Source organism: Grammomys surdaster, unplaced genomic scaffold (genome assembly GCF_004785775.1).
Source record: "Grammomys surdaster isolate TR1022 unplaced genomic scaffold, NIH_TR_1.0 193, whole genome shotgun sequence".
Taxonomy (NCBI): Eukaryota; Metazoa; Chordata; class Mammalia; order Rodentia; family Muridae; genus Grammomys; species Grammomys surdaster.
In genome coordinates this window covers 7820306-7845002 of record NW_021604638.1, presented here as the reverse complement: position 1 = coordinate 7845002, position 24697 = coordinate 7820306, and the positions used below count along the sequence as shown (strand labels likewise).

Here is a 24697-nt window from a genome sequence, read left to right as displayed (position 1 = left end):
CTGCCTGTTGGTGGGCTCCTTAGTCTCCATTCTCATCAGCGCCCCCTTCCTGTTGGTGGGCTCCTTAGTCTCCATTCTCATCAGCGCCCCCTGCCTGTTGGTGGGCAAGGAGGCGAGGCGGGCACTTATTCTTGGCTTTTTCATCCCTTTTGTCTGTTACTGTGGGTGCCTGCCCTTTCTTCCTTTTTCCCTTGATCCAGTACACGCTGGCGGCGTCTGCAGCTGAGCTGTATTCCCAGACCTTGTTTCATTTTTAGATGTGGTCTCAGTTGTCCAGGGTAGCCTTGAACTGGTCCTGTGGCTCAAGGACGACTCATTTATTTGCTAGTTACCCATTTCTTTCTTTTTTCTTGTTTTCTGAGTCAGGGTCTTGTTATGCTATGTAAAGCAGACTAGCCTCAAACTCATCGGTTCACCGTCCCCTGCCTCTTGGTGCTGGGATTAAAGGGTGTGTCCACCATGCCTGGCTTTGGCTTTCATGTTTTAATACTGCTGAGTTGAATTGACTTGTGGGAATTAGTGATAATAAAAATGAATTCTGTAATCAAATAGCTCATCCTTCAGTGTCTCTTCTGTGTGTAGATGTTTGTAGTTTCTTTTTGTTTTGAGAGTCTAGTTTTATTTTGTGTATGTGGATGTTCTGCCTGCATGAATGTCCATGTAGTATCTGTGTGTGATGCTCTTCGAGGCCAGAAGAGGGCATCAGGTCTTCTAGAACTGGGGTTCCAAGTGAGAGCCAGCTGCGTGTAGGTGCTGGGACAACCCAGGTCCTGGAAGAACAGCCAGTGTTCTTCCAACAGGTGTTTTCCCCATTATCAATTATTTCTGGCTGTCATTCAGGAAGTAGGTACTTCTGTCCTTCTGTGTGCCCAGTCTCAGTGCTGCTGTCCCAGTAGTCAGGAATTGAACAGAAACAGAAGAGCTGGTATTTCTGCTGTGCGTCAGTGACAGGAGGAGAGGGGCCTGCTAGAAGGGCTGGCGATTCTGTTTGTGCCCCTGCCTAGCTGTAGGAGCAGCTGTTGTGCCAGCTTTGTGAGGGTTCTGGAGATCTGAGTGATCTTCATTCTGTGTGGCATCTCCATGGCTCCTGTGTGTTCACTTTTCTGGCTCTCTTGTGCTCAGGCCAGACCTTACCAGGATTGTAGGCTAACATCACGTGGACTCATTCTTAGTGGGAGGTATTCAGCAAGGAGCATGCTGTTCTGTGTTAGCAAGTAGGCATCTGCGTTATTTTCACTAACTGCCTAGTAGTCACCCTCAGTTTTATTCTTTATTCCTTTCCTATAAGATGTTATCCTCAAGTTCCGGGACAAGATTGAGAAATTGGAGAAAGATGTGTATGCGGTGCTGCAGCTGGAGGCTGAGGAAAAAGAGATGCAGCAGTCGGAAGCCCAGGTGAGGCTGTGTGGCCAGCTCCCCTCTCAGCTGCTCAGTGACAGCTGCAGTGTGACCACGGTTGCCCTTGTACCATCCCCACAGATCAACACAGCAGAGCGACTCTTATCCAAAGGGAAAGAGACTGCAGATAAGGCACCTGAGAGGAGCTGGTTCCAGACCAAAGAAGAGAGGAAGAAAGAGAAGAGTAAGTCCTGAAGGCGGCTCCTCACTGGCAGAGCATTGTCGGGGAGCTGCTTGCCAAGCAAACCTAAGGGACTGACTTTGAATTTCCAGAACCTACCTCCCAGCTTTAAAAAATTAAGATGGCAGCATGCTTCTTTATCATATGAGTAGATTGTAACATAACTTTTCTATGTTGAGGGATATTGAAAGTTTACCCAATTTTTGCCATTAGTCAGATGGAATGGAGATGTCCTGAGACTCTTTGAGCATGTGCCCCTTAGTTACATAAGTGTGCTTTCTAGAGTATTCTGAAGGTGAAGAGAGATGCAGATTTCTGACTCAAGTGGTAGTTTCAAAATTATCTCCCTTGTAAGCTGTGGCAGCGGTGTCAGAAATCCTGCCTCTCTTTGGTGGCTAGGCAGGAGATGAGTGTGCTAAACTTCCATGGTAGAAGGGGCTGTGACTGGTGGTCAAAGCTGTTGAGTACTAGGTAAAACCTGTCTTTGTCCTTTGTGCTGGGAATTGAGACAGTGAGAACCTTTAGTGTTCTGAGCAACTGGGGCTCGGTGAGCTAGAGGGAACGGACAACCTCAGCTGTCTTTATTCAGGGCTCTTCTATTATCCACTTGTTTTATTTATTTATTTTTATTTTTTTATTTTTTTTAAATGTTTTTATTGATTTATATGAACACTGTAGCTGTCTTCAGACACACCAGAAGAGGGCATCAGTTTGCATTACAGATGGTTGTGAGCCACCATGTGGTTGCTGGGAATTGAACTCAGGACCTCTGGAAGAACAGCCAGTGCTCTTAACCGCTGAGCCATCTCTCCACCCCCCACTTGTTTTATTTTATTTTAAGATTTATTTATTTTATGTATGTGGGTACACTGTAATTCTCTTCATGTACACCAGAAGAAGGCATCGGATCGCATTACAGATGGTTGTGAGCCACCATGTGGTTGCTGGGAGTTGAACTCAGGACCTCTGGAAGAGCAGTCAGTGCTCTTAACTGCTAAGCCATCTCTCCAGCCCTTGTTTTATTTTCTAAGACAGGGTCTCTCATTGGTCTAGAACTCAGCCAATGGTCTAGTCTGGCTGGCCAGTGAGCCCTAGGGATCAACCTGTCTCTGCCACCTGAGTATTGGGGTTATAAACAGATTACCACCACACCCACTTCTTTCCTTCCTTCCTTCCTTCCTTCCTTCCTTCCTTCCTTCCTTCCTTCCTCTCTTTCTCTTTCTCTCTCTTCCTCTTCTTCTTCTTCTACCCCCCCCCCCATGGGTTCTAAATCCCTGGGTTCACCTTTAATCTCCGTACTCTGGTGGCAGAGGTGGGTGAATCTCTGTGAGTTGCAGGTAAGCCAAGGGTACATAGACCCTCTGTCAAGAAGCCAGTTTTTTTAAAAAAAGTTGGTGGGCTGGAAAGATGGCTCAGTGGTTAAGAGCACTGGTTGCTCTTCCAGAGGTCCTGAGTTCAATTCCCAGCAATCACATGATGGCTCACATTACAGATCTGTAATGGGATCTGATGCCCTCTTCTGGTATGTTTGAAGACAGCTACTATGTATTCATACACATAAAATAAATTAATAAATCTTTAAAAAAAAAAAAAAAAGGTTGGTTCTAGGTATCCAATTCAAGTCCTCAGTTCTTTTTAAAAATTTGTATATTTATTTTGTCATAGTTTCATTGTGTGTTAGTATACTTGGATTGATCTCTCTCTCTCCCTCACCCCCCCCCCCCCATACCTGCTGTCCCTTCTCCCTCCCCCTTGGTGCTGAGCCTCTTTCCAGCAAGTTCCTTCCTGACTTGAAGTCTGTCTTTCAAGGCTGCTGCATTTTTAAGTTGCTGACATGAGTATGGGTGGGGGTTATTCTCTTGCACGGGGCCACCTTCCACTGGCTGCCCCACTGAGAAATGTGACTCCCTTCTCTGGGCAGTCATTAACTGGGGAGCTCTCCCCAGGCTAGCGTTCTTCCCTGAAGGGCACTTCACTCAGTGAGCTGTCACCTAGTTTCTTCTCAGTTTAAGCTTTAGTGACGTAATCACACAGCCCCTAAAATCCACTCTGTTCTCACAACAGTTGCCAAGGCTCTGCAGGAGTTTGACTTGGCCTTAAGAGGAAAGAAGAAAAGGAAGAAGTTTATGAAAGATGCTAAGAAAAAGGGGGAGATGACGGTGAGTGGCCTCCCCGTGGAGCAGGGCCCCGTGGAGCACCGGTCTGCTCTGTGCTCACCCCTCACTCTGCCCCTAGGCAGAGGAGAGGTCCCAGTTTGAAATCCTCAAGGCACAGATGTTTGCAGAGAGGCTGGCCAAGAGGAACCGCAGAACCAAGCGAGCCCGGGCAATGCCTGAGGAAGAGCCTGCAGCAGGCCCTGGTACGCGATGGGGTGTCCGTTCTGAGGCCCACACCATGGCAAGAGTTGGCAGGGATGGCAGTGACCAAGCTTTGGAGAAACTGGGATGTATCAGTGTACTTGGCCCTCCACTGATTCTGGAATTCTCTCCCTCAGTGTCAGGGGACTCAGTAGCCTCTGACCCATTTTTCTCTGTGTGCAGCCAAGAAGCAGAAGCGGCAGCAGAAGTCTGTGTTTGATGAAGAACTCACCAACACAAGCAAGAAGGCCCTGAAACAGTATCGGGCTGGGTAGGTTTTAAGTGCTGCTCAGCCCTCAGTGTGCTACAAACTGAAGCATCTGTGTCTATGCTCACTCCCAACTCTTCCCTAGAGCTTCATAACGCTGTGACTCAGGTCCTGATGAGCATAAACAGGAGAGTGTGTTCTTTACATAAGCTCTCCAGATCTAGACATCTTAACCCGTCTGGTTGGGAAAGGCCTCTTTGTTTAGTTTTGTTGTTTGTTTTTGTTTTTCGAGACAGGGTTTCTCTGTGTAGCCCTGGCTGTCCTGGAACTCACTCTGTAGACTAGGCTAGCCTCGAACTCAGAAATCCACCTGCCTCTGCCTCCCAAGTGCTGGGATTAAAGGTGTGCGCCACCACCGCCCGGCTTGGGAAGGGCCTCTACCTACTGATTTTAAGTTGGTGGCTGGCTTCCAGAAATGCATATTGTTCTGTACAAGCCCACAGGAGACTGAATCCCCCTTGCTGGCCTGTGAAGCTGAGATGGGGTGATGTCACTCACATGTTCCACAGCCTACCTATCTCATACTTCATCTCTCTTACAGTCCTTCCTTTGAAGAGAGGAAACAGTCAGGTCTGCCCCGCCAGAGGAGAGGGAACTTCAAATCTAAGTCCAGGTAATGCTGCACTGTGGTGGGCCCATGGGGCTGGAGAGGCAAGCTGTGTGGGAGGCGGTACTGCTCCTCCCTTCCGCTTTTACTTTTGTTGATTTCCTTAACAGGTACAAGAGAAAGAAGTAGTCCCAGAGGTGTGAAGAAGTTGGTGGGACAGTTTTATATCCCTTCCCTGTGGGAAGTCATCTTGTCTTGGTCTGATTTTTCCATTTATAAAACCCCAAACCTGGGGCTGCAGAGGTGGCTCAGTGATTAAGAGCACTGACTGCTCTTTCAGAGGACCTGAGTTCAATTCCCAGCAACCACATGGTGGCTCACAACCATCTGTAATGGGATCTGATGCCCTCTTCTGTGTGTCTGAAGATAGCTACAGTATACTCACATAAAATAAAATCTTTAAAACCAACAACAAACCCTCTTGAACAAGCCTGATTGTGGATCTGTTGTTTCTGTTAGTATCTAGGAGCTGTTTTTAGTGTTATTCATTCATGCCTCCTTTTTTAAATCTTGTCTCGCTGTGTAGCACAGGCTAGCTTGGAACCTATTTAGGCCTCTAATTTGTGAGACTCTATAGATTGCTGGGGTTACAGTATGTACTGCTGTGCCAGGGTTTCCTCCCTGACTAGCTTCCCCACGTTTCAAATGTAGGAAGTCTGTTTTGTGAGCTCAGACTGCCTCACGTCAGTTTGGAAACGGCCAGTTCTCCAGCTGTATATATGCTGCTCACACTCGCCAACTCGGGGCTCTGTTTAGTAAGTCAAGGCTCACTGGTGCTGGGGTATGGGTCAGACCAGGCTCTGCCTTTGGTGGAAGATCTCCATGTTAAAAGGCAAGGGGCCAGTGAGAAGTCTTAGTCAACACCTTCCCGCTGTCCCTAACCCAGATGCACACACCACTTAACCACAGTAAGTCTGCATTCTACGCGGCGTGCAGAGCTCGATTACGAATGTGCACAGGGTATAGAGTCTCGGGGACTCATGAGGCATTTGCTAATAGGTTGAAGAATGTTAACTGTGGGTAGAATTGGGCTCATCAGCTAAATGACGTCCAGTAAATGATAGGCCTTAGCACAGGGAGTACTCCACCCACAACTGCTACTGACGGTTAGGAAGAGAGACAAATCATGGGCGAGGACGGTGACAGTTGTTGAACATAGTAAAAAGGCAAGCACAGACAGAGACCATAGGCTTTTTTCAATCATTGTTTTTATTAATTGGCTTAATAGGTTAAAGTGCATAGTAAAGACAAAAAAAGGAAATGCATACATAAGAAAGGGGCTTTCCTAGACAACATTAGAAAGGACCTGAGATGTCTAAGTCTGTTCTAAGGAACATGGAAAGAGATGCAGATGCAGGCAGTGGGCCTGGAGCCGGTGCCCGCAGAAGCTGCTGGCATGCTCACCCTGCCCAGGCAGAGGCTTCGAGGGAGGGTGCCTAGATAAAGACTCACAGGAGGTGCTGCAGACACTGAACCTGCAGACCCTCTCCTACAGACACAAACCCACCCCTGCTGTCTGAGTGCAAGTTTCAGGAGGGTGCAGGGGTCACTCAGCTTGTGTCTGCTGTGAGAGCCCCACCCCACTGGGGACAGTGACTATATAACTGAGTCAAGGAGAGTTGAAGTGTCTGTCACAGGCCTCATCTCCAGGAGGGCAGGAGCCCAAGGAGTAGGGGCCTGGGCTCTTGTGCTCCTTGAAAGTAAAGGGGTTCCTAGAGTTCTCTCTGGGCTGCTGTTATTATAATGGGAGTCAGTATGCAAGTTAGGGTCTGGACATGAGAGGCAGCGCACCCTGGGCACACGCAGTGCTGACCATGCCAGGACCCAATTACCCTAATATCCCTGGGTGGAGTCTGGATGTTCCCAGGAGTCCTACTTGCTACAGTAGAGGAGCTGAGAACTGTGGGCTCTGCTCGGTGCTGGGGGTAAAGTGCTTACTCTAGCGCAGGGTATGTCTAGAATCGTGGGCAAGCCCGAAAAGTGGATCCTTAAACAAGTGCGAAGACTAAAGGACACTAATAAACTGGTTCCTCCACAGAGGAGCTAACCCTGACTCTGAGGTGGCAGGGCAAAAGGCCTTGGGTGCCATCTTCTACATCATCCTGCGGATCTCCTCAAAGTTCATCAAGTTGGCTGTGTCTGACCAGGCAGGGTGCTGGGCTCCATCCATCTCAGGGGCAAGGTGGTTGCTCCTCTCCAGAGTATGGTTTTCACCACCAATCACCTCCTGGCACTCAGGACAGGTGCCCCGCTGCATGGCTCCCCCACACTCAGTAATTACATAGATGTGGCCATTGGGGCACTTGAACCAATGGCCACGAGGAACACCCAAGGCAGTGACAATCTGCACTCGCTCCTCCTCGGAGATGCCCAGGCTAGAGCAGGGAAGGGCAGTTTTCAGAGCATCCATCTTTTTCTGCACAAGCTGTTCATCTTCCTGGGTGAACTTACTTGTTTTTTCAAGAACATCCCGGATGCTGGAGACCTTGTCTGCTATGCCGCCCTTCACCTTCTCTGCCATCTTGCAGCGCATCAGGAGGTTCACCAAGTAGGTGAGCCTCTGGATTTCACTCTGGAGGTCACTCAGCTCCTGACTGCTGAAGCTCAGGCGCTTCTTGGCCAGCCACTCGTGGACCTGTTCAAGTCGAGACCTCACTTTCTGCTGTTCTTCGTGATGCACCTTTTCCAGGGACCCCTCCAGGTTGGCCAGGTGGTCATAGAAGCTGATGGAATTCTCCACAAGGCCCAGGTCCTTCACTGACAGGTTTTTCTGGGCCAGCTTCTCTTGAAGTAATAGGAATTCTTCAGGACGCAGCTGGTAGAAGAGGGTCTTGCTCTTCAGCAGGGCCTTAAGTCGTTCCTGGCTAGCTGCAATCTCCCCTGCAGAGCCCTGGATCTTTTCCTTGACAATTTCTATCTCTTCCAGCCGCTGTTTGATGCTAGTTCCGTACCTCAGGTTTTTGCGGATGGGTACCTGACAGATGGGGCAGACTTTCAATTTGATGGCAACTTCATCATCCTTCTGCTCATTCATGTAGCGGTCCAAGGCTTGTACCTCAAAGACGTGGCTGCAGTCTTCCAGCTGCACAAAGCGGGCGTCAGGCTCATCCTCAAAGCCAAAAAAGATTTGGGTTACCTCTTCCAGGTGGCAGACACGGCACTTTTTGGGACATGGCTCCCCACACAGACCAATGCAAGGGTGGCCGCAAGCCAGTAGCTTGGTACAAGGCACGTAGCATGGGGGTCGGTTGCAGGGCTCTGAGCAGAGTTTGGTGCACTGGTAGTGCTGGCAGCGCCAGACACAGGGCTCCACGCAGGGGCTGCACAGCTCCCCACACTTCTTCTTGCACTGGCTGTGGACACAGCGGTTCTGACATGTTCGCTGGCAGGGTGGGCACTCACCGATGCAGGGCTCCTGGCACCTGTGTGAGCAGACGAGCAAGCGCTTACATGGCTGTTGGCAGCGCTCATGAAAGCGCCCTTCAAAGCAGCTGTGGCAGGAGCCGGGGCAAGGGTGGCCACAGTCTAGGGCAGTGTCACACTTGGTGGTGCACTTGACTGGCAGGCCGTATTTTAGATTTTCCACATTGCCACACTTCACCAGTTGACTGTGCCCGCACTTAAGTTTCACGGAGACCTTTTCTGAACACAGCTGCACACAGTCCTCACCACAGAGGTGGCTGCATCTGTGGCCACATCTTAGTACCTTGGAACAAGGCTCCTGGCAACAGAAATCTGACTCTGACATTGAACAAGGGACCATCTGTGTGTGACCACACTTAAGAATGACTTTGGGCACTTTCACCTGACAAGGCTGACACTCTTGGAAGCAAACATTTGGGCACCGGTGCCCATCCTGGCAGAGGACTTTCTGGCATGGCTTCATGCACTGGAACTCCTTGTGGGAAGAGTCATATGGGTGGCAGGCACGTGTGCACACATGCCCACAGGCCAACCGGAACTCACAGGGCAGGCTGCAGCCTCCTTCTGGTACTTTCTGGAAGTCAGAAGCTTTGGATACAAGGGTGTGGGTCTCGGGGTGGTTCTGGCAACAGAGGCGGAGGGATGGGCCTATCTGATTGTTCTCTCGGAGCGTGTGGATGATCCTGCTCCACAAGGGTACCTTGGCAAGCATCTGCATGTTTCCAATGCAGTACATCCCCTTCTTGGCCCGGGACAAGGCTACACAGATGCGGTTGGGGATCTGGAGGAAGCCTGCCTTGCCCTCTTGGTTGCTCCGCACTAGCGAGAGTAGAATGATGTCATTCTCTTCCCCTTGGTACTTGTCCACCACATGGACCTTGATGCCAGCAAACGTCTTAACAGGCATGAGTTTGCGCAAACAGAAGAGCTGACCAGTGTAGGTGGTGAGGATGGTGATCTGGGATGGACGGTACTCCTGGCACAAGAAGTACTGGCACAGCTCCACCACAAAGTGTGCCTCATGCTGGTTCTGATGACTTTTGCCTTCTTGGATCTCCTGCTCAGGAAAGTTGTGCTCCACAAAGAAAAGGTTGGAGGAGACACCCTGAAAAATAAGGCGGCAGCATATCAGACTCCCTCATGGTGTTTCCCTCTTCCCTCAGCACTGGGGACGGAGCCCAGAGCCTCATACATGCTGCACATCTGCTGGACCTCTGAGCTCCACCCAGCTCTGGCACTTCATCTCCTGGACACTGACTACTGACCCACAGGAAGAACCTTTGTGCCTTCCATCTGATCTTTACCTCTGAAGTAAGTCGTGTGCTTTTCTCTCAGGCCACAGCACTGAGCTGTAAAATAATTAAGCCTATTTTCCTTGTCCACGTATTAAATCACCTGTCACGGCCAAGGGGACAGCAGTAGTTGGTGACGAGGAGGCAGCTGATGTCTGCAGCACTGCACGGTCTGACTGCTGAACACAGTGCATAGCTCAGGGACAGGGCAGGGGCCGACAGTCTCACTCCACTCAGACAACAGTGCCTGCATCTCTTGGGGACTTACTTATTCAGGGTCACACAGCTGCCAAGTGGCAAGACTGAGATTCACGCCAGGTCAAGAGCCACTGTTTCTGTCCCATTCCCCCTAAGGCTTAGCGGTCCTGACCTGGCTCTATTCCCTTTTTTTCTTTTTATAGATTCTATTTTTGTTTTATTAAAATACGCGCGGGCGCACACACACACACACACACACACACACACACACACACACACACACATCATACACACCCAAACACAAGTCTCCATCTGCATACAGAGCCTGCATGCCAGAAGAGGGCATCAGATCCCATTACAGATGGTTGTAAGCCGCCATGTGGCTGCTGGGAATTGAACTCAAGACCTCTGGAAGAGCAGCCAGTGCCCTTAACCACTGAGCCATCTCTCCAGCCCCCTCTATTTTATTTTTTAACTATTATTTGTACACGTGTGTGTCCATATGTGGTTGTGTACATCTGAATGTGGATGCCCATGAAGACCAGAAGAGGCAGAGAGACCAGGAGATAACCGGTGCTGGGCATGCAACTGGAGTAGTGGCAGCTCAGGTCCCCAGTGCAGGAACTGGAAAGCCAACTCGGGTCCTCTGCGAGAGCAATACTGTTTCTGAGACACAGTCTGTCTATTATGTAGCTCTGGCTGTCCAGGAACTTGCTGTATGTAGACCAGACAGGCCTCAAGCTCAGAGATCCACCTGTCTCTGCCTCCTGAGTGCTGGACTAAAGGTATGTACCACCACACTGGCTTCAGGACACACTTTTAAACGCTGAGCTCTCTCCAGACCCTCTACTACTTTTTTTTGTTTTGTTTTGTTTTTCGAGACAGGGTTTCTCGGTGTAGTCCTGGCTGTCCTGGAACTCACTCTGTAGATCAGGCTGGCCTCGAACTCAGAAATCCACCTGCCTCTGCCTCCCAAGTGCTGGGATTAAAGGCGTGCGCCACCACCGCCCGGCCCTCTACTACTTTCAAAAGCCTTTTTTACTTCTGAGGAAGGAAACCACCTAAACTGCTGACACCATCAGAGATGACCACATACGACAGACTGACCTTTATCTGCTCATACTTGAGAACAGAAGGATGGTTCTCCAGATCCTGGTAAATGTGAGGGGTCAGAAGGCGGGCGATTTCAGGCCGCATGCGGTGCTGAAACAACAGATGGCATTAGGAACAAGTGCAAGACAGAGGGCCATGTTCTGGAGGCTGTGGTATCAGCAGGAAACCTACAAAGGTAACACCAAAGAATAACTGGGAGAAAGCATGATGCCAGAGGCTTCATCCCAAAAAGCAGGGACTTCGCAATGGTTTCAAAGAGTATTTCTGACTGTCTGGCTATTTAAGAAATAACCGAGCTCTAACTGCTGGCAGGTGGCAGGCACCCAGGAGCCTTCTAGATGTCGGTAGGAACACAAGCCCAATCTCTCACCTGGTGATTCAGACGGACGAAAGGGATGTTTACTTTTACCAGCCGTTCAAACAAGGACACCTCAAGGTTGAAGTTCTTGGCCAGGTCGTATACATTAGCACTGGGACGCAGCTGGGGAGAGAAACAAGCCTGAGATTCTCTGGTGGGAACACACTGATTGCCCAGCAACATGGGTTTAAGCATCTGTTGGAGGCAGGCACTAGCCTAGGTGCTGACAGGTTCAGGATTAGTAATGACAAGGATCATGACGAACCCAAGATGGTGTAACAGAGCCCGAGGGTGGATGGTCTGGCTAGGCCTCTGCACAGTGACGCCTGAGTTGATAACAGCACGGAGGTGGCTGCCAGTCATGAGAGGGGCAGGAAGGACAGTGAGTGTAGGCCCTGAGCAAATGAGGTGAGCCAGAGACAGGACAAAGCCCACTTCTGTTTCTGAGGAACATGTGCAAGACAAAGGGCCATGTTCTGGAGGCTGTGGTATCAGCAGGAAACCTACAGAGCTAACACCAAAGAACAACTGGGAGAAAGCATGAAGCCTCTGACTGTGTAGCAGCTTCTAGGCTAGGCATGGCTGTACACGCCCCTGTAGTTCACACTTGGGAAGTGGAAACAAGGGTCAGTAGTATAAAGCCACCCTCAGCTACAAAGTGAGTTCAAGGTTAGCCTAGGCTACACACGACCATCTCAGAATCAAAGGAGCTTGAGTTTTAGCATCAAGAGTAGTGAGAAGTCCCTGACATGCACAGGCTGGAGAGGTGGCCCAGTGGTTAAGAGCACTGGCTGCTCCTCCAGAGGACTGGGTTTAATTCCCAGCAACCACATGGTGGCCTTCTTCTGGTGTGTCTGAAGATACATGAAATAAATAAGTAAATCTTCCTTTAAAAAGTGACATGATCTATCTCAATTCCTGAAACTTTTAAGTTTTGCTTTATCTGAGGCAGCTGTGTCAGCACATGGCACAAGCTAGCTGTGACTAGCTAATGTACTTTCTGTCTTTTTGTTTTTTGAAAGCTAAGTTTCTCTGTGTAGCTCTGGCTGACCTGGATCTTGCTCTGTAGACCAGGCTGGTTTCAAACTCAGAGACCGCCTGCCTCTGTTTCCCAAGTGCTGGGATTAAAGGTGTGTAACACCTCAGTTGTGGGTTTTTTTTGCTTTGTTTTTTTCCTTTTAATTCACTTTGGCTCCTTTTCAGGGGACAAGACTAAACAGTAGCAAAAATGAAAGCAAAAGACTTAAGGAGGGCTGGAGAGATGGCTCAGCGGTTAAGAGCACTGACTGCCCTTCTGGAGGTCATGAGTTCGATTCCCAGCAACCACATGGTGGCTCACAACCATCTGTAATGGAATCTGATGCCCTCTTCTGGTATGTCTGAATCAGTTACAGTGTACTCATATAAATAAAAATAAATAAATAATATTTAACAACAACAAAAAGACTTAAGGAGCTTTCTATGCAATTGTTCATGGTGAGAGCCGGAGATGGCTTTATGGTTAAGAATACAGGCTGCTGGGCGGTGGTGGCGCACGCCTTTAATCCCAGCACTTGGGAGGCAGAGGCAGGCAGATTTCTCAGTTCGAGGCCAGCCTGGTCTACAGAGTGAGTTCCAGGACAGCCAGGGCTACACAGAGAAACCCTGTCTCGAAAAACCAAAAAAAAAAAAAAAAACCAAAAAAAACCAAAAAAAAAAAAAAAAAAGAATACAGGCTGCTCTTGCAGGGGACGCAAGCTCAATTCCCAGCACTCATGTATCAGCTCACAACTACCTAGAACTCCAGTCTAAGGGGATCGGCTACTCTCTTCTGGTCTCTACAGGCACTGCAGGTATGTGGTACACTGACACGCAGGCAAAGCACCATACATATAAATACAGATACTGTTTAGGTAAGTTTTGTTTTTGTTTTTTTAAAGGCACGTTGAACCAAGCAAGATGTACAGTTTTATCATCCCAGCAGTCTGAGGCCAACCTCAGGTCTGTATGGCTGGGGACACAGAGCTCAGGGGTGGGGTAACGCCTGCCTAACATGTGTGGATTGTCCTGGGTGCAATCTCTAGTCATGAGATTGCAGAGGAAAAAAACATGGACACAAGGAAGAGAGCAAGCACAGGGTCACCAGTAAGCTGAGGACTCTTAAGTAGAGAGGCCAGGGTCTTGTTTGTCCTGTCCCCCAAAGAACACCCCATCTTTTAAGAATTCTTGCTTTACCTGCTGGTGATCCCCAATCAGAATAAGATGCTGGCAAGCTTTGCTTAGTGTGGCGATGGTGTGAGCCTCGAGAACCTCGGCAGCCTCTTCTACAATGACAATCCGAGGCTCCACTTGCTGCAAGATCTGGCGGTACTTGGCAGCACCTCAAATCAACAAAGACGAGAGGCTTCTCTGAGCACAAGACCTAAAGGGCCGGTTCTTTTGTACCTCCCCTGGGCTGCTAGAAAACTCAGCCCTCCTGCTCATCGAGGGCTGGAGCAGCCACTGAATAAGAGGACGGGCACTGAGTGAGCAGATAAGATGAGCTTATGTTGGAGTTTTAAACTCTGCAACAAATAGGAAAATGTCCCAAGGTAAGGGCTGCTTACGACAACAGCTTCATGTGATGGGATGAGGCACCAGGGGAAACTTGGCTTCAGTAAGTAAATCCCACCCACCTTCCTACCTGTGGTTGTCATGCCCACAACCTGAGCATCTTTGAGGATGTGAAGGTCTTCCTGGAGCCTCAGCTCGGCCATTCTTTCTGTCCATGTGCGGTACTGACGTTCATAGTTGAGGATCTTCCGGCGAGTGTCAGCTTGGTACATCTGCAGCCACAGCCTGGAGAATGAAGAACCAGGGAAGGAAGCCTTGCTTTAGTAAGTACTGAGGGAACAATGTGCCAGCTCCTGAAGTAGCCCTAAAGCTCTACAGTTTACAGGCCAGATAGGGAGAATGAGGGGCCCAGAATTACAGAAACCCAGAGTTGAAAATGCCCCATAAAAGATGTGCAGGGTCATCAGGATGTGAGGACAGAGACACACTCTGCTGTGAGAGCCTCCAGTGTCCTCCTGCTCCTCACCTGAGCCGTATGAGGTCCTGCCCAATCTGACCCATTCTAGGAACCAGACAGAATCCCATGGGAAATGACACAGACTGGCTGGGCTTGGGCATGGGCACCACACACAGACCTATAGAGCTGCCATCGAGAGCTCAGGTCCAGCTGCCAGACGTCCTGGATCCCACTGGCCTCAGCCTCAGTCATGGTGTTCAGTTTGCGAAGCTCAACCTTCACTCTCCTCTTCATCTTCTTTTTCTGGCTGCGCTGAGTCTGCGGACATGAGTACCAGGCAAGACAGTGAGCAGAGGCCCCAAAACAGAACAAAGGGGTTGCCCCCCAGTGAACATTGTCTACTCTCCCAACAGGTGCCTTCCATCATGAAAAGTTGCACAAAGCTTCAGAGAACTGCCTGGGCCCCAAATCTGTCCTGATTCTTCCTGAGATGTGACCTACGGTGCTGGTTGTGGGTGTGGCAATGTGAAGAGTCCAAGAAGGACCTCCAGCAATGGCTGACCACTGGCCATGATGTCTCAGATGTCATCATGACATTTTCTGACAGTTTGGGTCATGGCTCTGTCTTCCCCGTTCCCTTCTCCTCCTGTCTGGCCTCCCTTTGATGGCCACTTCTTCCTCTGTCTAAAGTGGGTGTGTGCCATCGAAGTAGCAGGGCTGGGCTCCTACTGAATGCTCTCTGGGCCACTGCCTGGGAGCCGGTGTTTAACACAGGCTCTGCCACAGGCCTGCTCCAACGGTCCTCACTCACAAAACCTTCTCCTTTCTGGATCTGTCACTGAATGAGGCTGCAAGATTTTATGAGGACTGGCATGTAAACTGATGTCACCACACTAAAGGCCCCAACCCCAAGTGACACAGCAGAGACAGGCCCAATACACAATTTTGAGAACTGGGCTCATTTCTCTGCCCCCACACAATACCGTTGAACTGAACCAGTAAGGCACAAAGTCTATTACTGCAGCCAGACTGTCCTTAGGAGACCTTCATTCTCAGCAAGGGTTACAAACTGGTATGTGGAGTAGCAAGTCTCCTGATGATATAGTAACACATAGAAAATGCTTGACCAAAAGTTTACATGAGACTAAGTCACACCTCCCTGCCTCTAAGACAAGACCTTGATTCCAGGGTGACTGAAGGATGAAGTTTGCTGGCTTTTTTTTTTTTTTAACTTTTTTGTTTGTTTATTTATTTGTTTTTTTCAAGACAGGGTTTCTCTGTGTAGCTCTGGCTGTCCTGGAATTCACTCTGTAGACCAGACTGGCCTCGAATTTAGAAATCCGCCTGCCTCTGCCTCTGCCTCTGCCTCCCAAGTGCTGGGATTAAAGGCGTGCGCTACCACAGCCCGTCGAAGTTTGCTGTCTTGTTTTACTCCGGTCTCCTGTATCTGCACTGGTAGCTCACACACACCAAGGCTGACAAGGTGTGTAAGATAACAAGCAGCACACTGTGATGTGACACCCGACCACCTGCTTCTCATCTAAGTTGCTTGTTCCTGCCAGGGCCCCTCTGACGGCCATAGCTTTTCTGCCCTCAGGTTATGTGCATGATGCTGAGGATGAAATAATGTGACAGTAGTAACAGCAACGGCCAAACCCTGCAGAGCCTGTTCCAGTAGAGCCTAATGCAAGTCTGCCTGGAAAGACTAAGTCCTCTCCTCTGTCCTGTTGGGGCTTTCAGGGAAGGCAGCTGGTTTACCTCCCACTCTTCTGTAGCCTGCTCCGGCCCAGCTATGGTCCCAGGCACATCCTGGTCCAGTCTCATGGCCAACAGCATCTTAGCCAGCTCCTGGTCGGCCCCGCTCTCTTCCTTCTTTCTTCTCCGTGGTCTCACCACCTCTTCCTCTTCAATCACTCGATCCGCTTGGATCAGGTCAGCCTCCTCCGCAATCTCGATTAGGGAACCCTCCTCTTCCCCATCCTCCTCTTCTTCCCCCTCTGCCTGGGCTAAGAAAGGAAGCAGGTAGGAAAAGGACACCTGTAAGGGCTCACTCACAGGACACGCTCATGGCACTAAGCGTCCTGGGAAGGGAAGTGGGACAAATACCAGGGACAGAGACTTAACGTTTTCCGTGCATGTGTTTATTACACTTTATTAAGTTTTAAAAATCATATAGAAGAAGGCTCTTTTTGGGGGGTTGTGTTGACAGTCTCACTGCATAATCCTAGAATTTACTATATAGATCAGCCTAGTCTCAACCTGTCCGAGACCTGCTGGCCTCTGCTTCCCGGATGCTGGAATTTAAAGGTGTGCACCGCCAGACCCAGTCAAAAAAATGTTTCATTTTTGTCTTCTTTTTTGAGACAGGATTTTTCTGTATAGTCTTGGCTATCCTAAAACTCGCTCTATAGACCAGGTTGGCCCTTGAACTCATAGAGATCTGCCTACTTCTGCCTCTCAAGAATGCTGAGATTAAAGGTGTGGGTCGCTGCCACCCAGCTATCCAAAAATGCCTTTTAAGAAAGTTTTTACTGAGCCGGGCAATGGTGGCATACGCCTTTAATCCCAACATTCGGGAGGCAGAGGCAGGCAGATTTCTGAGTTTGAGGCCAGCCTGGTCTACAGAGTGAGTTCTAGGACAACCAGGGCTACAGAGAGAAACCCTGTCTCAAAAAACCAAAAAAAAAAAAAAAAAAGTTTTTACTGTATCAAATATATAAACGAGGGCAACTGTAAGTAAAATGAAAGTGTGAAATTTACTTTTTATCTATTTTTAAAATACACACTCACACACATTGTAGCTGCCTTTAGTTACACCAGAAGAGGGCACTGGGTTCCATTAACAAATGGCTGTGAGCCACCATGTGGTTGCTGGGAATTGAACTCAGGACCTCTGGAAGAGCAGTCAATGCTCTTAACCACTGAGCCCTCTCTCCAGCCCTATTTTTTATTTTTTAATGTGGATCGCTTGCACGTATGTGTGTACCACAAGCATCCCTGATGTTGGTATAGGATTCCCTGGGGCTAGACAGTTGTAAGCTGCCATGTGGTTGCTGGGAACTGAACCCTCTCTCTCCAAGAGTAATCTCTGTGGTCTCCCACTCTGTGTGTGTATTGGGGGAGCTGTTGTAGCCTTTGACTCCTGAGGGCTGTGATTATAATTGTGCACAACGTATAGTAAGTCCTCTGGCTTCTTTTTCTGTTTTATTTTTCCTTGAGACAAGGTTTCTCTGCATATCCCTGGCTCTCCTGGAATTTGTTCTGTAGAACAGGTTGGCTTTGAATTCAAAGATCCTCCTGCCTCTGCCTCCTGAGTGCTGTGATTAAAGGTGTGTACTACCACTGCCTGGCTTTTCTGGTTTCTTTTAAATTTATATTTATTATTCAGTGTGTATGTGTGCATGTGCATGTTTGTGTGTATGTGTGTGTGTGTTTTGAGGCAAGTTCTCACACTGCCCAAGCTGGCTTTCAAGTTGTAATAGAGTTGTGAGTTTTCATTTTCTTTTTGAGACAGGGTCTCTCAACAGCCCTGGCTGTCCTGGAACTCATTACTCATGATTGTAGACCAGGATGGCTTTGAACATACAGAGATCCTTCTGCCTTTGTCTACCTAGTACTGGAATAAAGATGTGTGTGATGAGCCCTGGCTTCAAGTTATTATATAGGTAAGGATGACCTTGAATTTCTGATCCTCCTGCCCGTACCTCCTGAATCCTGGGCTTACAGGCATGTCCCACCATGCCTGGTTACAGGGTGCTAAGGATGGATCCTACCTAGAGCTCTGTACATATGAGGCAAGCATCAGCTGTGACTGTAACAAGCTTGTTTCTTTTTTTTTTATACTTTTAAAAAATATTTATTTATTTATTTTATTGATGAGTACACTGTAGCTGTCTTCACATACACCAGAAGAGGGCATCCAATCCCATTACGGATGGTTGTGAGCCACCATGTGGTTGCTGGGATTTGAACTCAGGACCTCTGGAAGAGCAGTCAGTGCTCTTAACCGCTGAGCCATCTCTCCAGCCCAACAAGCTTGTTTCTAACAAGCACTTTCCGTGTGTGTACTAAACAGCAGTGCTCTCTGAACTGTACCCATCAGTCTGGGCCTTGCTTTCCTGTTAAGTCTTCTGCTGACTGACTCAGTTTGTCAAGTATGAACACTGCATTTTGAGTCATGTTGTTCTGGCTTTCACCATACTCTAGCTGACGGTGTCCTGGGTCACATGACCCTCTTACCTACGTTCTCAGGTCCTGCTGGAGATGCACTCTGAGTGAAGGAACCCACACCAAGCCCCAGCCATTCGAGCATCATGGAATGCTTCGAGGGCTGCACACAGACCCAGTCAGAATCCTGTGAAGGAAGAATTGTCAGTCATGAGAATTCTGTGACAACCATTATGAAGACAGTGTCTCTTCAAAGGATTTAAAATTCTTTCCTGGGCTGGAGAGATGGCTCAGTGGTTAACAGCACTGGCTGCTCTTCCAGAGGTCCTGAGTTCAATTCCCAGCAACCATATGGTGGCTCACAACCATCTATGAGATCTGGTGCCCTCTTCTGATATGCAGGAATTCATGTAGGCAGAACACTATATACATAGTAAATAAAAAGGACGATATAAAATTCTTCCTTGAGGATAAATCTCAAGAGTAGGTTCTTGCTTAGTTAGTTCTAACCCAAGCATAGAAAATCTAAATCTTATAGCTTACAGCACCTTACAGCTTAGAGGCTGCTGGTTCAAACCCAGCAGGTGGACTGCAGAGCCTTATTCCTAACCAGGACCCTCAGTTGCTTAACACAGGAGGGCACTGATCCCTACAACAGCATCAGGTCTACAAACAAGGCTCTTAGAAGACTGTGGGTTCTTCTGGAGCTGCTTGCATGGGCTGAGCCTCCTCCAGCAGCCCTACCTGCACAGGTCCACTCATGAGGCTTTCCCAGTGCTGGGGAGAGATGTACTTCTCCAGGTGCTGCTCCCGGAGGACACCGTGCATGGTGCATTCCAGGGTCTGGGCCCCTTCCTGAAGTTTTTGCTCTGACTCCTTCATCTCTGTCACAATCTGCCAAGAACAGAAAGAGGCAATGAAGAAACATTCTCTCCCAAACCCAGCCTCTGCCCTGAGAGAAAATAAAGTCAAGAAAGAATCAAGAAGGAGTAAGTAAACAGACCAGTCACCAAACCTGTTTTTCAAGTACACCATGGTCCTGAGAACCAGGCACTAATGTTCAATGGCCTAACCATGTAGGTAGCAGGGGAGCGCAAAGGACAGTGGAAAACAGGCCTGAGACACTCTGGTCAGACCACAAGCCTCACAGCCTCTTTTCCTCTTTGATGATAAGATCAGAGATATTTTTTTTCCCCACTTGTTTAAGACACAGGTTCTTACTACATTGTGCAGGCTGGTCCCAAACTTCTAGTTTAACCAATCTCTCCTGCCTCAGTTTCTCTAATTGCTGGGAATAAAGGTCTGTGTCACTGTACCCAGTTGTGATTTTAATTGGTTACCCTGCTCAGATAAAAAGATACTTCCCAGTTGAGGCCTGATGATGCTAACTTTTAATCCCAGCACTCAGGAGGCAGAGGTAAGTGGATCTCTGATTAGAGGCTAGCCTGGTCTACAGAGTGAATACTAGGACAACAGAGGGTACACAGAGAAACCTGTCTGGAAAAACCAAGATGCTTCCCAGTGAGCAGGCTATGTCCTGTAGGTAGTGTGGAAGAGGCAGACTGAAGGTTCTGGATCCTTCAGAGGGCTGTGGAGGCTGCTGGGAAGCAGCTGCTGTGCTGTGTGGGTCCCTCAGCCCCTGGCTAATCCATAACCATGACTCACACTCATATAGGCCCTTCGCAGGTGCATTGGGAGGGTGCGGCGGAATTCCCGCTTGTTCCTCAGCTCCCTCAGGGTGAACTGCTTCAGGATTTCACTGTTGCTCCTACCGCCCACTCGCACAATGCTGGTCCTCTGACAGCCGTAGATGCCTGTAAAGCAGTATTCGATATCTGAGGTCAGAGTTGTGTGTGGGATTTTATCTCAACTGGTGCCTTAGGGAGCAAACCCGTGCTTACAGGACATTCACTCCAGATAAAATGTGAGCTGCCACGCACAGAGGTGCAGTGCTTCAGAGCAAGGCTGTGGACCGGGACACACAGACAGAGAGCTCTGCCTTTAACACTAATGCTGTACAGCACGAGAAAGGGAGCGAGGCACTCAACTGGTGGCTCACTGTGGGCGAGCTAGAAGCAGGAAGAGCGTCCTTGTATGGTTACAGCCTGGATAAGGAAGTCCATCTCTGCAGCTCTAAGGATGCTTCAGCAGAAATGTGACCCGCTCTACACATGGAATGGCTGCCTGTAAGCTAGAGACAGCTTCTGACTTGCTTTCCTATCTGGTTCATTAAACCACTTACCCCAACAGCTATTACTCTAATACTGAAGGACCTGCTGCAGTAAATACACAGAAAGAACCTGCGCTGGCTGCTGCGTGGGGTCTATAGGGGCTCACGCAGAAATGCAGAGCAATGGTTCAACAAAAGGAGGAGTGAGTGTTTATTTATTCACTGGGCTAACTAGTATTAAAAAGATTTATTTTATATGTATATGACTGTGTCAGTTGGGGTCCACGAGGCCAGAAGAGGGTGTCTGATCCCCTGGAGTAGGTGTTACAGGCAGACTGAGATGTGTTCAGGATGGGTGCTAGGAACTGAACTCACGTCCTGTGGAAGAGCACCAGGCACTCCCAACCACTCAGCTGTTTCTTCAGCCCCTAGTGAACATTTTTTTTTTGGTTTTTCGAGACAGGGTTTCTCTGTGTAGTCCTGGCTGTCCTGGAACTCACTCTGTAGACCAGGATGGCCTCGAACTCAGAAATCCACCTGTCTCTGCCTCCCAAGTGCTGGGATTACAGGCGTGCGCCACCACCGCCTGGCTGAACATTTTTTTTTGAGTGACTAATATGTTGTAAAAATTCACTAAGAACTTTTCCAGCCCTTAATGTTCCCAGCCCCTGGCTCGGCATGGACCAAAATCAGCCATCAACCATCAATCAATCAACCAATCAATCATCAATCACGGGGCTGCAGAGACAGCTCGGCAGTTAAGATCACTGGCTGTTCTTCTGGAGGACCTGGGTTCGATTCCCAGCACCCACACAATCATAAGTAACTCCAGTTCCAAGGGATCAGACACTCTTCTATTCTCTGACACCACGATGCATTCATGTGGTGTACAGACATACATGCAGGCAAATGGCCAAACACATAAAATAAAAACATTCTTCAAAATTTTTTTAAAAATACAAAAAGGAAAAGAAAAAGAAAAGAAAATGAAGAAAGCAGACTTGGGGGGCAATGGGACAATTCCACTTGAGACATCTGAGGTAAGGCTTGAAGAAGGAGCTGGCACAAGATGGGCTAGTGCACCTGAGCTGAGGTAGAGAAGACAAAGAATTCAACGACTGAAGGTGATGGTGCCCCTGGGTTTGGGAAGCACAGACAGAGTCGGGATAAGGACTGTGGACAAAGATGAGAAAGCCACTGAGGTTGCTGACATTGAGAGAGAGAGAGAGAGAGAGAGAGAGAGAGAGAGAGAGAGAGAGAGAGAGAGAGAGAGCGAGCGCGCACGCACGCGCGCGCACTAGCGCATGTACGGTAGTAAGAATGGAGCCCGGGGCCTTGTGACACAGAGGAAGTGAGGTAATCTCCATCCCCAGTAGAAAACAATTTTGTCAAAAGACATTCCTTACCTTCTAGAAACTGGTCCAAAGCATGATTAGTATAACATACGACCAAGATGGGGAACTTCTGGGCACTAATTTGCCAAACAGACATATTGGTCAGAAGAGCTTGAACAATTTTTAGTCCCACGTAAGTCTTGCCTAGAAAACAGGGAAAAGACAAGTTACAAAATCTACACTTCTTTCAGTTTAATATTCTCATTCAATAACTTAAAAGGTGAACAACTGTGTATTTCAAATCTTAATAAACATATTTATCTGAAATTTTGCTACACGGAGAAAACACAGACACTGCTTTCCAAATACCAGTTCACTATCTGCTTAAAAATGTTCTCATTAGCCAGATGTGGTGGCACATAACCTGTAATCCCAACACATGGAAAGCAGAGGCAGGAGGACTGCTGTGGGCCCGCTTCCAGATGGGTACCACGAGGATCTCTGGCTGGGCTGAGGACAGGGTGTGATCGGCGGCTGCCTTGTTTCCTCTGTCCGCTGGTAGCCCAGGATGGGTGGGGAGCAGACAGAGAGTCCGCTGCTGCCCTGCCACCAACCATGTCTAAGTGTTACAGCTCTTTGAAGTGCGCAGGCTGGCCAGTGAAGAGGGGAAGGACTGTGACAAAAGCTCTCAGGCACAGGGAAGAATCTCACACACCTTTACTTTTGAGCTTGGCCAATATATACAGTTTTGGGGTGGCAGCAGGTAACCCCTATTGGCTTGGTCTGAGAGCTTGGGAATGCCTCATCTGCATGAAGGTGCTACTCCTACGTGATCAATGACCATGGACCTCTCTGTGGGAGGGACTGTGGAGAGCTTGAAGCTGAGAGAGCCAGATGGCTGGGAAGGTCCGAAGCACCTCCCGGCCCAGCGGCCCAGAGGCCAGGGTCCCGGGGCTTCTAGGACTCTTCTACCAGGCTTTCCGGCCTTCACAGCTCACTGCCCCACAGACTGCTGTAAATTCAAGCTAGCATGGACTACACAGTAAGACTGTCTTATAAAACAGAAATATTCATCCTTCTTTCTTGAGAACACATTAGAAGAAAAAGACTTTTACAGTGAATAACAGCTAGACGAAAGAAAGAAAAAAAAACTTCTTTTGTGGCTAGGTCTCATACAGGGTAACCTGAAACTCACCATGTAGCTGAAGATAACAACCTGAACTCCTGACCATTCTGCCCCTACCTTTCAAGTGCTAGGATGACAGATGGGAACGAACCACTACATTTTGGTTGTGTGGTGCTGGCTTTATGTACACCAGCATGCATGCAACCTACTTCAATGACATTCCCAGCCTAGATGAAAAGTTCTGATATGAGTTTCCTTCATTTTTAACTCTGACAACAAAGATAGTTCAGTTCACAGTTCAGTTAAACACACACAGAGAACACACATTTGTCTCCAGATCATCAAATGGAAGCCTTCCCCTTTCCACATCCTTCTCCTTAAAGAAGCTGCTGACTCCTGTCTGTGCTGCATACATCACTTACAAGATGGGGACCGGACTGTGGCTACTACCCATTGTCTGCCTTAGCTGGACCAAGACTCTGCCTCCCTGTCATTGAAGGATGCTGGCATAAGAACCCACACGTTGTGAGGATGATAAATGAGCCAGAGTGACTACTACTAATTCCCGTAGCATAGTGTCTGTGCTGCCCAGGCCAGGCTTCACTGCCTCCTGCCTCAGTCTCCCCAGCAGCTGGACTGCAGTGTAGATACACTGGCTGATAAATAGTATTTTAAAATCTGTTGTTATTGAGATTCCATCTCTTCTTCCTCCTTACTCCACTCTCCAAATGGTAGGTTTACAGGCATGTGCCATGGCTCAGGCTCAATTTTTTTTGCTTGTGTATTTGTTTTTTTGTTTTTCAAGATGATGTCTCTGTGTAGTCCTAGCTGTCCTGGAACTCGCTCTGTAGACCAGGTTGTCCTCTGACTCAGAGATCTGCCTGCCTCTGCCTCTGCCTCCTGAGTGCTGGGATTAAAGGCATGCACCACCTTGCCTAGCTCTTGTTTTTGTTGTTGTCCTGGAACTTGTTCTACAGACCAGGCTGGCCTTGAACTCAGGGATCCTGCCTGTCTCTGCTTCCAGAGTGCTAGGATTAAAGGTGTGCATGACCACTACCAGGCAAAATATTGTGTTCATTTTTTAAAATGTACTTTATTCTTTTAAAAAAAAAAAGTTTATTGATTTGATGCATATGAGTACACGGTAGTAGTCTTCAGATCTTCCAGAAGAGGGCATCGGATCCCATTACGGATGGTTGTGAGCTACAATGTGGTTGCTGGGAATTGAACTCAGGACCTCTGGAAGAGCAGTCAGTGCTCTTAACCGCTGAGCCATCTCTCCAGCCCTAAAAATGTACTTTTGTGTGTCTGAATACAAGTACTGTATAAATGTGCAATCAACCTCGGAGGCCAGAACTAGCAGGTATATGGTACATTTAAATGCAAGCAAAACATTTAAATACATTGTAAAGAATTGTAGCCAGGCATGGTAGCATATCCTTTTAATTCCAACACCCAGGAAGCAAAAGCAGGTGAAGCTCTGAGTTTGAGACCAGCTGGTCTACATAGTAAATTCCAGGCCAATCAAGGCAACTGAGTGAATTTCTGTCTCAAAACAACAACAACAACAAAACAACAAATAAATAAAATTACAAATGGACATTATTCTTATGCAGCTACAGATCTCTCTTCTGGACAGAGTGCAGGAAACACATTGCTAGTAAGAGAGCTTGTCAAGCAGCTCCTGACCTGCTAACACAGTGGAGCCTGTGAGAA

At 48.4% G+C, this 24697-nt stretch overlaps 2 protein-coding genes across 4 annotated transcripts in view; one reads left to right on the top strand and one right to left on the bottom strand.

Moving 5' to 3' along the window:
* Positions 1 to 5216, top strand: part of Ddx27 (DEAD-box helicase 27) — a 19476-nt gene extending 14260 nt beyond the window's left edge. Inside the window, exons 15-21 of the mRNA XM_028769570.1 lie at positions 1289 to 1395; positions 1480 to 1582; positions 3644 to 3738; positions 3815 to 3938; positions 4120 to 4207; positions 4746 to 4817; positions 4922 to 5216. Of these exons, the coding sequence (XP_028625403.1) occupies positions 1289 to 1395; positions 1480 to 1582; positions 3644 to 3738; positions 3815 to 3938; positions 4120 to 4207; positions 4746 to 4817; positions 4922 to 4940 (608 nt within the window). The 3' untranslated portion in view covers positions 4941 to 5216. The remainder of the gene's footprint in view (positions 1 to 1288; positions 1396 to 1479; positions 1583 to 3643; positions 3739 to 3814; positions 3939 to 4119; positions 4208 to 4745; positions 4818 to 4921) is intronic.
* A 783-nt stretch (positions 5217 to 5999) lies between these two features.
* The window catches only part of Znfx1 (zinc finger NFX1-type containing 1), a 28457-nt gene continuing 9759 nt past the window's right edge, over positions 6000 to 24697 (bottom strand). For all 3 annotated transcript variants that reach the window (XM_028769520.1, XM_028769519.1, XM_028769521.1), the window contains exons 4-14: positions 21928 to 22059; positions 20017 to 20165; positions 19096 to 19245; positions 18424 to 18538; positions 15943 to 16190; positions 14363 to 14502; positions 13858 to 14012; positions 13410 to 13555; positions 11208 to 11318; positions 10832 to 10927; positions 6000 to 9339 (exon numbers count right to left, since the gene is read on the bottom strand). In XM_028769520.1, coding sequence (XP_028625353.1) covers positions 6904 to 9339; positions 10832 to 10927; positions 11208 to 11318; positions 13410 to 13555; positions 13858 to 14012; positions 14363 to 14502; positions 15943 to 16190; positions 18424 to 18538; positions 19096 to 19245; positions 20017 to 20165; positions 21928 to 22059 — 3878 coding nt within the window. In that variant the 3' untranslated portion in view covers positions 6000 to 6903. The remainder of the gene's footprint in view (positions 9340 to 10831; positions 10928 to 11207; positions 11319 to 13409; positions 13556 to 13857; positions 14013 to 14362; positions 14503 to 15942; positions 16191 to 18423; positions 18539 to 19095; positions 19246 to 20016; positions 20166 to 21927; positions 22060 to 24697) is intronic.